Source organism: Cinclus cinclus, chromosome 14 (assembly GCF_963662255.1).
Source record: "Cinclus cinclus chromosome 14, bCinCin1.1, whole genome shotgun sequence".
NCBI classification, from domain to species: Eukaryota; Metazoa; Chordata; class Aves; order Passeriformes; family Cinclidae; genus Cinclus; species Cinclus cinclus.
In genome coordinates, this window is record NC_085059.1 from 6528473 (window position 1) to 6545343 (window position 16871).

Sequence of the window (16871 nt, forward strand, 5' to 3'; positions counted from 1 at the left end):
CACAGAAATGCCCCAAATGATTTAAAGTATTAAACATAGCTGGGTATACGAGATATTTATATTTATGTGTGTCTAAAATGATGCCTTTTTGTTTGTCATTTTCCTTTACACAGATTGTCCGGAATTAATTATTTGTGTAACTACAAAACTGAATATCCAGTTTATAATTTACTGTGGGAGGCAGAGTGCAAACACAGAACAAGGTGGGTCCATGCCCAAAGAGCTCGAGAGGAATGGAGATGTCAGACAGGGATGGATATTCCACTGCCCAGGCAGACACAGCAAGCAGAGGCTGGAAATTTAGATTACAATCCCTAATGCCCTGCCCCACCATCCCCATTTCTATTCCATTAATCAAAACTATTTCATAGTAGTGACTTAAAAATTCTTTTTACTTTTCAAAATAACTGCGGGAAACACTCCAGGAATTTCAGTCCATCACCGTGATTACTTTTTCTCACAATAAACATTTAGAAAAGTCACAGTTTCCTGGTAAATCTGATAACATATGTTTATCTATTCACTGCTACTCCTGTCAGATACTCCGTATTAAAACCTGGAAGTTTTGGCTTGCCAATATCTATGTCACAAGGAAGGGGGACAAGGAAATATTTAGATTACAGAGGATCCCTAGAGGTCATTTAATTCTATCTCCTACTTAATGAAGGGCTGGATTCAATGCAAGTCTTGCTGCTCAGAACTTTTCCAGTAAAATCCTGAAAAATTTGATTCAGATCCTGCGATCTCCCTGGGCCCCTCTTTGCTATTCCATCTGTCATTGCAACAAGTTCTGCCTAAGCTGAACTAAGTCACTCTGGAGATCCTACACTTGCTGTTTCTTTGGTTCTTAATATTTGGGATTTCACTTTGCGTAAGCAGAAAAGCTCACTTGACAAACATTTACCAGAAATACTGACAACATGACATTTAAACACATTTTTATGCAGAGTATTTGTAATTACCTTTTTAAATTCTCCTGTCCTCTGATATTCACACAGCATCATGTCAAAGAAAATTGGGATCGTGGCTTTTCGTAGTTCAACTTCTGGAATAAGAGTCATTTCCAAGATGGGCCCTACCATCCCCGGAATAAAGCAAATTTTATTCTGGCCTGAAACAAAACCAAAAGTTGAATATTTGAGGAGCAAACCAAATGTTTTTAGGAAGACATCTGGGAGCTGCAATAATTTAAAATAGTGTTTCAGCCATCTGTGTTGGTCGAGTCTCACAACTCAGTCACTTCTCTTCATTTCCTCTCAGAAGCTGGGGGCATGTGAATGGATACTGTCACCTAAGGTGCCAGAATGCAGTGCCAGGAGTAAGCAGCAATGCCAGAGTAGTTAATATTTTCAATGAAGAATTCTATTTTTCAGTTTTTGACATTTCCTTGTAATTATTTAGAGCAGAAAGTAGTAAGTTACCCTAAGAACCTCCCAAATTCTACCAGCAGGAGAGCACCACACGGTAATATCACATGGAGTAACCTTTCCATGAAGGAGAGAAAACAATTACTGGCTTTTAGAATAAAATCAGACGTTGCACCCAGGAATCAAAAACAACCAATGCATCAAAATCAGCAGCAGTACCAGAAACACCAGCCACAGAAGCCAGCTGCTGAACCCACAGGAATTATCTGGTAGCACCAGGGTTACATCAGCTGCCAACAAACCCCCAAATCTGCAGAAGGCTTGGCCAGGTCCCAAGTGTGGCTCAAGCGCTGCCCTGATAAATGGAGCAGAGCAGCAAACCCAAAGAGCTGTGGGAGAGTGTCACTGCTACCCGAGGCTTCTAAGGAGACAAAAATGTTCTCATCAACAAATGCGAGACTTGCTCCAAACTAAGGAGTGTTCTGAGTCTGACGTTTCTCTCTCATACGTGCCCTGTGAATTTTTAATGCAGATGCCACACAAAAATTTTCCAAGATAAAATGAATACTCTACCTAAGTTCAGCTAACAGGAAATGATCCCAAAGGAGTGAGTGAGAAACTCTCAAAGGAGGAGGAGAAGAGCCTGGCAGTATGACAAATGCAAAAATGTTTTTTGGGACTTTATCCCAAACAGATTCCAAATCTGAGTCTCCTAATTTGCAGAATCATAGGTTCAGTCTGAGCAGTGACCTCAGGGAAAATTCATCCAGTCTCTATCCTGCAAAATAAGGTTCTGAAATCTGATTTCAGTCATGTTTGAAACCTGAGAGAGGGTGGTGAGTTCTCTCTTGAATACAAACCTGGCTGTAGTCCAGCTGTATCTCACATCGGCTCCAAGCTTAATCACAAGAGTGAAAACATATTTTAAGTTCAAATAGCAGAAATATTTACAAAAGTGTTTCATGTCAGATTTTTTTCAGTGGAACAAACATTATGTGACAGATTCAGGGGCAGTGAAGCTCAGTTTGTTACTCACCAAGTTTATACCACATGTCACGGATTGCAAAGCCAATTAAACGTCTCATATCTCCATATCTGGGAGGAAAGGAATATCAAAGGTATTTTTATGGTTACCTTTTTATCACATTACTACAAAATTAAAGATGTAAGATAAAGGATATATTTTGCTTACTTGTTCTGGATTTTGTTGTATTTTGCATGGGAAAAGTTTTCTAGCTGTAGTGAATCTTGGGTAATAAAAGCCACAGCCAAGTGAAAATAGTTGTTCCACAGCTGTAAATTGAATATAAGGAAATTATAATAATTTTGAGAAAAGCGGGAATAATATTAAATTATGCATAATGCAGAATAATTTATGAAATCAAATGATGCAAGCAATATGAGATTTTTATATTATGCAGAGATGTACATCGTTAGTATTATGCAATTAGCAGAAAAACAAGAAAGATGAATTCTAATAACCACTACTACACACTTGCTCTTAATAACAGAGCAGCTGAATAAATATTGCTAAAAAAAGATTCACAAGAGATTCATTAGCCAACAACATTCATCCCTGAACCAAAGCAGGGCTGGGGGAACATGTTACATGCTGGTGGATCTTAACAAACTGGAGCTGAAGGCACCAATGTAATTACACTGCATTTGAGCACCACTTCAAAAGGCATCTCCTGCCTCCTCTTCAGATACTAATTCAACAACCATTTGTATGAAATTCCAGTGGCATTTGTGAAGAGCTCTCCACATGAAAGAAGGACAAAATACATCCCTAAATAACAGCTGATAGTACTGAGTCTGTACTGGAAGCAGACAAAAAGCCTCTGTGCTTACAGTGCACAGCCCTTAATTCCTGAGAGCAAACTGTTTGTTCTACACACAGTCAAAAACAAGCACTTCTCACACACTAGAAATGGAAAGGGAAAAGAGAAACTTCCCTAGGAAACACGTATTTAAGGAAGGAAATACAATTTTCAGAAGCTTTTAGGCAGTCAGCAGCAGCTTTAAACACTTAACGCAGCTGTAGCTAAAACCAATGGCAGGGCTCAGCGAGAGAGCAGGAGATAGTAAATGCATTCAGTATTCAAAGGATGGAACTAAACATGGGACAGAGCTCTTCATTTTGTGTGGTGCAATACAAGCCTGGGCTGGGAACCCTCACTGAACAGCCTGGAAACAAAATGTTCTGTCAGAACTGAAGTGGTCTCTGTCCTCGGTAGCCTGGAAAACTCCTGTGTGCAAATACCTGGGACAAACAGGTCCCAGCACACAAACCCACACCCAGAACCACAGACATTTCCTGTAATAAATACCATTTCCAAACGTCCTCTGCAATTTGTAGACGATCCTGCTGTGAATTTATTCCTCGCTTGGGGGCCCAGCCAAGGCTCTGCCCCTCCCAAAGCCCTTGGAGGGCTCTGTGTGAGCCCAGCTGGCCCTGCTGCACACACACCAAGCAATTCTGCAGCCACTTCTGAGCCTTGCTCACCAGGACTAATGTTGTTTATGCCCTGAAAGGACAGTTTCACCCTTTCACCAAATATTTTAAGAGATTATTTTGACCAGCATGGAGTTCTCCTCCCCTTGAGAAGCCGTGTTTATTGATGTGCAGGACACGCACTCTCTATGTGTCACTTACAGCAGTGAAATGGAAAATTTCTCAAATTGTTCTGGATGGTGGGGAGAAGAATGAAGGCTTATTTCTAAATGGTCTCTTATTTCATTTAATAGCTCCAAGTTCAGTGCCACCTTTGCCAGAGACACACCCTACAGACTCAATCTGTTTATTTTTAAAATACTTTTCCTTCCATCCTCAGAGGCTACAAAATGGAATCCTTTCACTTTCAATAGCATATTCAAATTAAGGACTCACAAGATTTTAAGCACCAAAACTAACTTTAGAACCCTACCAGACAGTCTCTCTAAAGTAAAATAACATGATTTTACAAAATTTTAAAGATGCAAAAATTATTCTTATGAGCCACGTCTTCTTTTCTCTTAATCCCATAATAACATTCCAAGGTGTTTCGGACATCTGTTGAATTGGAAAATGTGGAATTAATTTAGCAGGAAATTTCCAGCCATCTCACAAAGAAAAGACTTGGTAGTTATATTAAAAAATCATCCAGGAGTAAAGGCTGCAGCGTCCCCCTTCACACACCTCTGAAAGCTGCTATTTGCTGGTGGAAGGATCAAATATTTATGTCAGACTCTGTAATTTGATAATTTGCAAATGCACAATACAATACATATATATAAAAATACAACACTTTGTTATTTCCAATATAGTTAATTCTAGCTAAATTTCCCCATGGCTTCACTCCCCCTTAACCTCTGCATTGTTTCTGCAATGTCTGTCACTGTCATACATGGATTTTTGCAGTGCGTGTTTTTCCCCTGTGTATTTGTAATGCACTGAGGGTTTTGATTTGGGGTTTCTTAAAGAAGATTTTAACATAAAGATAAGCTGCACCATTCTGTTTGTGATGTTGAAATACATTTCATTACTGCTGAGTTATTAATGGAGCATAGCTCATGCAAGAAGAGTAGGAAAACACAACAAATAAGCGTTTTCTTTCAAATCAGACTGACATTAGATTTTGGACTATGCCTCTTATAATAAAATTCTGTGGCATAGGTGATTAATATATGAATTCTAATCGCTATAAGAGAACAGATACAGAATTATAATCCTTTCTAATGCCCCGTAAATGTAGTGCTAATGGAGGGAAGGGAGGGAGGAGCAGGAATCAATAACGCTGCATTTCCAGAGCAGAGCCTCTACAACAGCTGCGCCCCAGCACAACAAAATGCTTTGGGTTTGTTCACCCTGCCTGCCCCAAAGGTGTCCAGCGACATTCCCAAAGGAATCCTGCACAAAAGCCAAGAGAGGAGTCCAGTGGCACCGAGGGTGGGGACTGTCACAGGGCAGGTGTCCTCCCTCCCTGCATGGAAACTCCTCCCGAGCAGAGCAAGACTGGAAACCAAAGGTGATGGAGCCAGGAGGTGACAGTGACAGCAGAGTGAAAATGTTGTCCTGGACAGAGGTAACACCTTGCAATGACATCAGCTGCCAACAGAAACCAAAATGTCCTGGAATCGTCCTATTTGCCATAGATGACATCTACTCAGACAGCTGTTGCAATACCATGAATGTATTGTGTAAGTACAGAAAATCAAAGTTTTTGTTACAATTAAACCAAAGACACCAGGATGACCTTCAGGGAACACCTTTTCAAAAATATATTCCACAATTTTAAAGATTTTTGTTTGTTCGTTAAGCCTCTTCTGAGGAGCCCATCTCAACTCCTGCACCCTAAATCCAGAATTTACACCTTTTGGAGGTGTAGCTGTTCTGCTGCCCTGCAAAAGCCCAGTTGCAAAGCAGTGGTCTGGACACAGCGTTCAATCTTCACGTTTGAAGTGGGCAAATCCCTAAAGAGCTGTTGCTCGAAGCAAACCAGCAAAAATCCCAAAACTGCAACATCTTTTAAGAATGGCTGAATTTCCCTTATCTTTACCAGGAGAACCTGACAATGAACCCTACGCTTCCAGCCCTGCCCACCTCCAGGGAAAAGGAAACATCAAAGGCATCCCACAACAACTCCTCTTAGAACTACATAAGTGGTCCTGACTGGGGGGCACCAGTGAGTGGAGGTGGTGTGGACGCAGTGGACACTGTGCCTGGGACTCTTCTGCAATCAACTAAGACAATCCTTGGGAATATTATTTTAAATACTGTTGGGATCAAACAAAGAAAAAGATGGAAAAGAGAAAAATAAGCAATTTGCAATCACACTGATAAGACTTTTAATTGACATGAAATGCAACAAAGAATGAAACTGTAAAAAACCCAAGCAATAAGACATTGATTGTCATGATCTTCAGGGGAAAGTCTAACCTCAGACCTGCTTGCCTTCTTTCGTGTATGCCATCGATATATCTCCTTCTATTCTCCCCATAGGGTCACCCTGAATTCAGAATCTAAATCTAGAATACTTTCCACAGCTGCAAGCCTTCAGACTTTTCCTTGCAAGCTCTGAACATGTACCTGGAAGGACACCTGCCAGTTCAGCTGCTCCAGCTCCACATGCCAAGGCAAGAGCTGCTAAACTCTGCTAAGCTGCTTCACACAGGTGAACTGCTGAATTCATTTTCCAGAATCCTGGAGTGAGAAAATATTCCCTGCACAACACAACCTCTTTATATCTAGCATAAATGCAAGAAAATAACTTGTTTCAAATCCAGGGGCATGAATAGAATAGAAACTGCTAAATATTGAGGGTTTTTACCTATTTCAATAATTCCTGCTGAAACTTCAGATCTCTGTGCATTAAATCCTCACGTTCCAGTTTATGTTCAGTACTGAAGAACGCAGAGTCATGCATTATGCAAGATTCTGTCCCTGTTTGTACTGTAGGCACCATGAATATTGGGATCTCTCCTTCACTCCTACTTCATGGTTTATTTTTGGTCAATCACTTAATGAAATTTCACTCTCTTCTCTCCTGTAAAATTATTTCCTCTGGAGCCAACAGCTTTGTTTTATCAGCACGACAGTAAATATTCCACAACAGAAGCCTTGCAGGCAGACCTGGTTTTATGGTGCTAAGTTTTGCTGTGTGCTGACACTGAAGAATCTCTGCAGGACACAACCTCTGATGTACTGAATCCATCCCTTGTACACACTGTGTGCAAACCCAGAAAAAATCTCAAACCAAGGAAAACCACCTCCTCACCCAGCAGGCACAAAATTTCAGATGTCAAATGATTTTTTACCTCCAAGACCAAAGATTCCCAAGCCCATGGTGGCCCTTGCTGCCTTCCCAGTGTGATGACAACCTTGGTGTCAGAGCTCTGGGATCAAGGAAGGGCTCCCTACCAAAAAGGGAGGGTGAATCTGAGTGATGACCATGCTAAGGCAGGAAATTTAACAGCCCTTCACTGCTGTGCTGGGCAGGGGTTTGGGATTTTTCTTTCTATCCAACAGCCTCAGCATTGAACCTAAGGCTTTAAGGCAATGCTGAGTTCTAAACTTCGGGACTGATCAGACACAGCACATCCTTTCCCAGGCCCCAAATGGTAACACCTCTTTCCCTTCTACCTGAATCACATAATAAATGAAAAAAGCAATTAGCTTTGCAAACAAGAAAGAGGCCAGGAGCCTTTTGTTTTCTCCATTTAACAAGCTCAACTAGAGTAGCAAAAAATTTCTTCATTTCATTTCATTTCATTTCATTTCATTTCATTTCTCTAGATTTAAAGCACACTTTCTTAGGTGCTCAACCACTTCACAGTTGACTTGCTTTGTTTGTTTTGGTTGTCTACTATTTATTGCCATGCAACCACTCAGCCAAGTGAAAATCCTCAGATCTATTTCACTGTGCTTCCAACAGCTTTTCAAGTTTTTCTTTTAATTAAGACTTTGCTTCAACTCTTAATAATCTGATCTGAAAACACCATCCTGCAAACAGTAAAAATCAAGCACTTGTTTACACAGAACTTAAAGGTGTGGCATCTTCTTATTTTAGATAACACTCTGACTGATTTTCATCTCTGTTCTCCCCAGCCCAGTCAGCTCCTCCTGCAGTGGGCTCAGGGAGCTGCCCCAAACACACCTGAGGGGTGGGATGTGTGGGGCTGGAGGTGGGAATGAACAGCCCCTGTGATTATCAGGCTGCAGCTCTTAACGAACACGGAAGTTACGCTCTTCCACATTTTCTTTCAAATCACAATAGAAAAGCAAATTTCTTTGTCCCATTCTCAATTTTTAATAGGACTGTAAATAAAAATAGAAATACAGCTACACTATACTATACTGCAAGCTGAAGTATTTTATAAAGTACAGGAGTTTCTCATTAATTTTGAGTTAACCACTGCACAGGTTTGTTTACAGCCAAGATATATTAATACAAAAAAAAAAAAGAAATACTGTGGGAAATCAAATTTAAATTTATAATTAAGGATATTAGACAAAGTGCTTTGCACTATTCAGACCTTTTTTAGTCCAGGTGCAGCTTTTTAAATAGGTATATTTAGGGAACTCTTAGAAGGATTGCAGAGGTTTTGTTCATGAGAGAAAAGTAAGGTAACACCTTGATTTGTACTTTCAAGTCTCTTATGAAGACTATAAGGGTATTAAAATTCTCTACAGGGCACCACTTATTTACTATAACATTGGTTACCTTACTCAGAGCCTCCAGATATCTGACAAGTCAAGAATAAAAGAGTTTAATGCATCCCCTTGAACTGCAAGGTGTTGAACTAGAACATCCCTGGTTGTTTGATAACACTTTGGAAGGCACAAAATTGCCACAGGAAAGAGCTGAAATGAAGGTTCCAGATCAAACTGCTGCTTTCATGCTTGAAGAAGGCAGTGCACACCTTAATAAAACTTGGACAGATCCAGTCTTTATAACCTGTGTGGTTTTGACATCCTGCACATGGTGATGTCTTTCAGGCCTTTGTTATCTGCTTTTAAAAATTACTGACACATCATGCAGTAAAAAGGGATCGAGTGCTACAGAAACAATGGGATATAAACTGCTTGTTAATAAACTGATAGAGCCTAAGATTATATCATAATTATGTCAAGAGCCTGAGAGATTCCAACAGGGATATTTACTAAAGAAATAAATTTTAAGTTTGTTGGAAGAAACATCTTTAATTGTGATTCAAAAATCTTAATTAACATTATACATATATGCATTTGTATAATCACACTATTTGAAGGTAAAACATTTTTAATGAAATAAAGCAGGAAAAAGCTTTACATTTCCTATTTGGGGCCACTGTAACTGAGTGTGAATCTTTTATCTTTCTTTTCACTACTGCCTTTCAACCTTGTCCTGTGTAACCACTTACTCCTCTCCAGCTATTTGGGACCAAGGGGCTCTGTGTTGAGCACCAAGAGACCAATTCTCAAACAGGTTTTAGCACAAGAGGAATCATTTAAAACAGATTGAAAGCTGTGAGATCAACCATAAAATAATAAAGTCCTGAAGTTTATGTAAAGGATGAACTAGAATAACTTCACACACCATGATCAGGCAGCACTTAGAGACAAATCCTGAATCTAAAAGTATATTTACATTTTAATACCAATTTAATGAATGTGAAAACGACAGATATTTTCATTTTTATCTAAAGGAAGCCAAACATGGTAAAATGCAGAGTGAAATAGTTCAGTTGCACAGAATGATAATGAACAGACAAAACCCCCAACTAACCCTAATTAAAAATTATTACAGAAAGAATTAATAAAAACAAACAGATGAAGATAGACTTGTCAGGGAAGACTGCAAGTCAAAAATAAATTCTAAGTGCTAAAAACTCTAGGAAACAGCAAAGTTAAACTCTTTCTGTCCTACATCCATAGCATTGACATTGTAAAGGCTCAGTGTGTTACAACTGGGGTTGACTTTCTGAATTCACTTGGCTGGCCAAGAAAAAAAGAGTTTTCTGCTTCCCAGTCCTGAGCAGGGTTACAGAAGAAAATACCCTTGCTGGGTACCTTATCATAAATAATCAAAGCCCAGTTGTGATGTCACATGGACGATGGTCCAATCCTGCCCCACTGAAATCCCCACTATCCTGTCTGATACTGTAAATATCAGACACTGACACTGGAGCACAGCACCAGAGGGGCTCTGGCAGATGTGCACATGGTGCCTTGGCTCAGTTAAAAATCCTAAATACTTACCTGGACTTCAAAATTCATGTTTTCCAAAAATTTCTGGTTCATTGTCTCTGCAAATTTGTTGATGGCTCTCAAGAAGACCCTAAAAAATAAAATAAAAAAAAAATAGGCAGTGAAACAAATAAATGAATGTAACCCCTGGCAATCAATACCCACTGTGTGTGATAGTGGTGGAAGCACATTTGGCACTGAACACACTGGAAGCATCACACATGAGCACAGCAGTGACAATCAGTACAGTGGCACAGGATTTATAGTGCTACCCATAAAAAATGATCACACAATTGTCAAACAGTTTTTCCACCTCTTCTGGAAAAGTCAGACAATAGAATTTTGTTTCCCCTGCTGCACACTCTGCTGCATTCCTGAGAAAACAGAGCAATTCTTTCAAATCCAGCATCACCTTCTGCCAAACCCAGGTCATTCACAAGGTTGGCATCACCTCCTGACACAGTTCCTGTGCTCACAGCATTAGATAGGAGCTGCCACTTGAAAGTTATTAAGTGCAGCTTTTCAGTTTTCTCACAGGTGAGGAGGGCAGGACAACACCTCTGCCCACCTTCCTCCCCAGGTGGATTATAAAAAACATTCCAAACAGTGAAAATGTACATTCAAAATACTATACAGTTACTTCTTCCAAGAGTAAGAGCATGAACATTACCCCTCCAGCCTGAAGAGCAGCACCTATTTAAGCTCTTGATTAATGCAGCATGATTAAGTCATGTTTATAAAGTTAATTTCTTTGTCTGACTTCCCAGAAAGGGAGATGCGTAAAACAAAAATCAATGTTATCTTTAAATATTTATAAAGTTTATTTTAATAATTCAGTTGTTTTCAAAATTGGAAAGTGACTGAAAGTGATCACCTACCTCTGTTTCATAGGTAATTTTTAAAAGCTATTAAGTGGAAATATTTCTATGAAAAACACTGTAGGGGCAAATAGAAAGGTGAACACAAGGGAAAACCAGTCCTAATTTTTCAAACATAATGATTGGCTGTCAACTAGATACTCCCAGTCAGGAAAAAAATCTAATAGTTACAACAGCCAGGTCCAGAAATCCCCACCATCTCAGTGATTAGCAACATCAGACAAAGCAGTAAGTCAGTAATTAGGATTATCAGCAAAAGATTAAGAAAGTGCAAGATATCCATATGTTACTGGCAAAGGACTGCTGTGTCCTTGTCCTGGATTCTCTGTTTGGTGTCCCATCTCAAAAGGATGAACAAATAGAAAAAGAAAGAGGAGAGAAGACAACACGCAAATAATTGTGGGAAATGATCCTCAGTCAGGGACACTGTGACAGAGGAGGGAGGTGACAGGATCTATAAAATCGAAAGTACCGTGGAGATGAGAGGCTGAGTGCTCACACATTCTCAGGGACGCTTCAGAGAGCCCTGAGCACAGCCAGGTTGTGCATCCAAAATAAGCAAACCCAGGTTCTGTGTGAATCTTGCTCAGCTCTGCAGCTCTTTGCTGAGTGGGTGAGTGAATGCCTGAATTTTATAGTGGCTCAGAAGTGATCAGACACAGCAAAGGCTAAACAGAAGGGAGGACAATTAAATGCCATTGATCATTGGAGGCTGGTAGAACACAGCAAACAAGCTCTGCTGTTACACTCGTCCCCCGGCAGCCCTCTGTGAGCTACTGGAGAAACAGAACAGTCAGGGAAAGGAGTTTTACTCCCATCACGAAAAAAAAAATTAAAAAAAAATAAAAAAAGGCTAAGTCCAGTTTCTTAATGAGAGAGGTAAAGGAAAAGTTCAGCTTTTGGTAAGTTTATGACAGGGAATCCCACTTAACCACTGAGCAATCACCCAAAGGAGTGAGCTTCATTAGAGCAGTGACTGGCTGGAGTGAGATCCCTTTTTGGGGGTGAGGTTCTCCAGGAAAAAAATGTTTTTTGTGAAAACCTAAAGAAGAATTTCTTTCCATCTATGTAACATTCCCCTGCACTGCTGATGGGATCAAGGAAATTCAGTAATTATGCACGTTGTCACACCTTGCCAAGTCCTCTGTGTTCAGGTGACCAGAGGGACGCTGCAGGAGCTGTGGCAGGGATTTGTGTAAGAGATTTCTGCTGGTGCTGTGTCACTCACGGCATTATCCCAGACACCCAGCTGAGCTTCCCGGACCAGCCGTGGTCCAGGGCATCCTCTGATCTCATCTTCCAGCACTGCCTCAGCTCATCTTGCCAGCTGAATTAAGGGGCTGATCTGTGACAAGGCAACAGACATCAAATCTCCTGCAGCTCAAGAAATCTAATTTTGCTCAGTGCCATCACTTGCAGGCTATCACTGCTCTGCTGAACACCTTGTGAGTGCTCACAGGGCTGCCCTGTGCCCCCAGTGCCATTTCCCAGGCTCTGCCACCTTTATGTGATCAATTCCTAAATGTGATTCCTGCTGGAAGCAGTCCCACACTGCCCAAGAGCAAATAAACCCATTCTTCCCCGAGGCTCCACTCACATGGGGACATTTATTGCCTCCCAGCTGCCTGATACTTGACACAAACTGTTCAAGATGTTGCAAAAAAAGGGGATTCGAGAAGAGCGATTTATTTCAGGCAGCACAAAATCCCACACAGCTCGGCAGAATCAAGACAGGTTATTCTGTGTCATCATCATCATCATCATCATTCTTCTTCTTCTGAACAGGAATTTTAGGTCAAGGCCTTTTCACTGTTCAGTTTTCCATAGCTCTGTGTTGCTCTAGACCCTTGGATTTATGAAGTTTTTTTCTTGCCAACTCACATAAGCAAGTTCTTGAGCTCCAGCTGCTCAGGGAGAGCATTTCCCTTCACTCAAAGTCTTTGGCTGGAGCAGGAAGGGGTGTCTTCCATTTCTGAGGCTGTTTTAAATTCCCTATTTCTGTGCATTTCCACACTGTTCCTACACCATGGCGAAACACATCACCTAAATATCCAGTTTTGGCACACTCAGGTATAATCTGGTGCTAATAACTTTTCTTGCAACAAAATTACCCCACACTTCAGTATGTTACTCTTTTTAACAGTAACATCATGCATGATAGAGTAGAAATAATCACAGCTTAAACACACATGAAATGTATTAATAGAAATCTATTTCCTACTATGGACATATTACTGGGGATAATAGAAATTTTTGCGAAGAGTTTGTGGTTTACTTTTAGCTGTATAGAAAAAACTCAAGGACACCTCAAGAAATATTGAGGTATTTAATGCCCAGTAGAAATCACGGAAAATATTTAAAATATTTACAGGTTTTTATACAATATAACTATATGTAAGCTGTCTTCTGTAAATATCCCTTTCACTCTCTCAAATACTTTTATCTGACAGACTGGAATGACACATTTTCAGGGAGCATGCAATATTTCCAGGCTGTCAAGTTCCAAATATTTTCATGCGTTTGTATTTTGCCTAAAGGTGTATCTATTCCTGTCATTGGGAGTCACTTAGGCAGTGGATTTGAATGCTATTCCTGGCTCCTGCCAATGCCTCAATGATTTCACTGTCCTGCCTGAGTCTTCACTTTCACCAAAAAGGGGCATTAATGAAGTAGCCAAGACTATGAAAATAAACAGGTACTTGTAAAACAGTGTGAGATTTTGATGGAAAAAAAAGGATAAAATGTAATTTAAAATACTAATCTTTAAAGACTTGAATTAAATTGTCACATTTTCAATTAATTTTAATGAAACAATAACTTTTCTACAGTCACTTTCTACAGAATTAATTTCTCATCAGTCTAAATAAATGTGATCTAAAATTGCTGAAACTCCTTTACCCACAAAAACTTCGATGATATTTCCTGAGTTTATGAGGATTGATGCTTCTAATGTACAGCTCATATAAAACTCTTGGGCCTGAAGATTTATGGAAGATCTTCAAAGTCCAAAGTCTCTGGGCTAAATGTGGGTATAAAAATGTAGGGTTTTGGCTTAGGACAGCAACAAAATTGCCATAGTTGGACTGCTCCTGTTTCCTCTCTCTCTCTCTCACTCACTCTCTGAATTTCCTGCTGCCTCTGCTTTACTTTATTGTATTGTCAGAGACATTTGTCAAAAATTCTGGTCGGAAAGAAAACCCAAAGAACAGAAACCTGTGCCACTGTACTCAGTTCCACACACTTAGATGTGTCTGTTCTAAACAAGGAAGAGCAGTACCTTAGGTAACACAGAGAAATAATTTAAGACAGAAAAAACTGGCAATTCATCTCACCCTAAGATAAAAATTTGATTTCAAACTGATTCTCACTCAAAATAAAACAGGGGGATTGAGATGGAGCAAGGAAAGAATTCTGTATTCATGAAAAACATATTAATCAAAATAAGATTTCAAGGCTATTTCTCAGATGACGATTTTGTCTAACAGTAAAATAGGTCTGCATGTTGTCCTTGCTTTTGAAGTGTAAATAGGTAATAAACCTAAAATTCAGATCTGCAACTCCCAGTTATTTTTAGCAAGCTAGTTAGAATTGTTACATCAGCTTCTTGCAGCATAAAACAAGGAGAGGATTTAACAAAACAAACAAACAAACAAACAACAGGCCCTACAAAGCCCAAACAAAACCTTACTTTTGCATTGACTGTTCTTAGGTGGTTTCGCAAAAGCTGGCCTTTTTCTGCACCTTGTTCCAAAAATTGAACCCTTCTGGGTCCACACTTGATTTTGGGAAAGGTGCATAAATCAGATCCAGCATTAGAAACATTTCCAAAATAATGAACAGACCTTTCCTTGGACTCTTCGGGTGAATTCTTTTAAAGCAGTGCCCAGCTGCAGTGAGATGCTCTTCAATGCCTTTTTAGGTTCACATGACTCTAAAATCTGAATTCACTGCCTCAGCTCTCAGATGAGTAACCCAGACACTGAGGTGAAGGCTGAATGAATTCACTTAGGTATTCCTGAGCATCACCTCAAACTCCAGCTTGTTGTAGCTCCTCACGCTGTGACTGCACTGATGTCACGACAGGTGGAAAAAATGAGTCAAGTATGACCTTCTACTGGATAATCAGACACAAACAAAGGAAGTTTAAAAAAGCATATTTCCTGTGTTGAGAAAACTTATTCAAAGAAACCGTTAAAATGATGGCATATATGAGGTTTTTAAAGTCACGTCTAAAAGCAGTGAAGGCACAGATAATTTTTATAAATCACAACTTCTTCTCACAAACCCTAAGTGTTTTTCCTTCAGAGAGTTTGGTCCAAAATTCAAGCCAGAAGGAGTTACACTAACTGCAGTGTTTTTTTGTAATCCCCAAAGTGATCAATCAGCACTTTCATCCGTGAATCCTCTACTTGAACCGACGAGGAATACGAGGGAAGTTCTTGCGAACCCTGGAGGATGTACTGACTATTATTTTTAAAGGTATTTTCTGAGTTTGGATAGAAGAAGTTTGGCCATTATGCCAGTTCTGTGAGATCTGGAGCAGGGAAGAGCAGAGCCAAAACTATACTCGTACATAATTTATATCAACTGCTTAATATCATCCTCATAAAATGTTGTGCAGGAGACACCTGATGGGTATTGTAGCACTAGGCAAACACAAGGGAAAAGCAGCTTAATTCAAATGATTTTCCTGTGGGCTTCTGCCACCTTTTCTTTACACATTGTTGTGTGCAGAGCATGCAGAAGAAGACACGTTACAGAAGGAGAAGATTCAGAGTGGGTCAGACCCAAACCCCAGTGCTACCCATTGTCAAGGACTGGAACAGTGAATGGCAACTATAAATCAATGCTGGATGGTACAAAACACACGGAAGAGAGACCAGACAAGCAATCAGTGTGACAGTAGAGACTAAAACACAAAGGTACTACAGGTGAAATAGCAAAACTCTTCACAAAGCAACAGCAGAAATTATCTCCTAATAGCATGGCAATCACTGGTTTAGAAATGAAGGGTAATACAAGATGGAAACAATGTTTAAAAACCTTGTGGCTACACGAAACCTAGTTATGAAGAGCACAATAATGGCAACACTTGGGAAGAAATCCACTTCCATGGTAACTGGAGAAATATGGCCAGTGGCACAAAGAAAGGAGAATAATTTCATCATATTTCTCCCTTGTGTCAACTCAGCTTTGCTACAGGCTGAAGAATAATTTCTTGAACCATTCATATTGAATTCTATTGACATGGCAACTGCCATATTCCTAAATTCTTTTCCAGTGCACACCCCGAGTGTAACTAAATAAAATGGTCAGAAAACGACTGCTTCAAAATGGCTGTGCCCCAGCTGCTCCTGCCTCAATTACAATATCTGGAACTTGTCTCAAATATATGTTGTGTTTTCCTTATTAGCATTATTTGAAAATCTGTATTAAACAGCTATGCCGAGCATCCAGAATATTGCATGCTGTAATGTGTCAGAGTTACTGTGGCAGCAGCACAATGAGCTCCCAGAGAGAGTCAGGAATGTGCAGTGGCTTTGGGCCAAGTTTCCACGTGGGACCCTTGACTTGGCCAACAGGCTCTTTGTATGTGGCTTTTCCTTCAGCATCTACCCAAAGCACGCTTTAAACACTGTGGAGCTCTCATTTATGAGCCAAAATACATTTCCAAGTCTGCATATTAGGCGCATGTTTTATGCCAAACTCCTGGAAATGGGATGTTTTGAATGCTTTAAGGAGCTTCATAGCTTGAAAATGGAGCGTACAAAGAGCTGCCAGAACGGGCTCTAAGTAAAGCAGCTTGAATGGTTTCAGTACTTCATTACTTTCAGTAATTTTGCTTATAGTGACTTTCTTCTCTTTCCATCTCCTTTGCTTTTCTGTGCATTCCAGGCAATTTTTTGCATAGTAGAAATA

At 39.9% G+C, this 16871-nt stretch overlaps 1 protein-coding gene across 1 annotated transcript in view; it reads right to left on the minus strand.

Moving 5' to 3' along the window:
- The window catches only part of DOCK2 (dedicator of cytokinesis 2), a 157473-nt gene that overhangs the window by 34191 nt on the left and 106411 nt on the right, over nucleotides 1–16871 (minus strand). Inside the window, exons 30-33 of the mRNA XM_062502407.1 lie at nucleotides 10087–10165; nucleotides 2560–2660; nucleotides 2404–2462; nucleotides 963–1111 (exon numbers count right to left, since the gene is read on the minus strand). Coding sequence (XP_062358391.1) covers nucleotides 963–1111; nucleotides 2404–2462; nucleotides 2560–2660; nucleotides 10087–10165 — 388 coding nt within the window. The remainder of the gene's footprint in view (nucleotides 1–962; nucleotides 1112–2403; nucleotides 2463–2559; nucleotides 2661–10086; nucleotides 10166–16871) is intronic.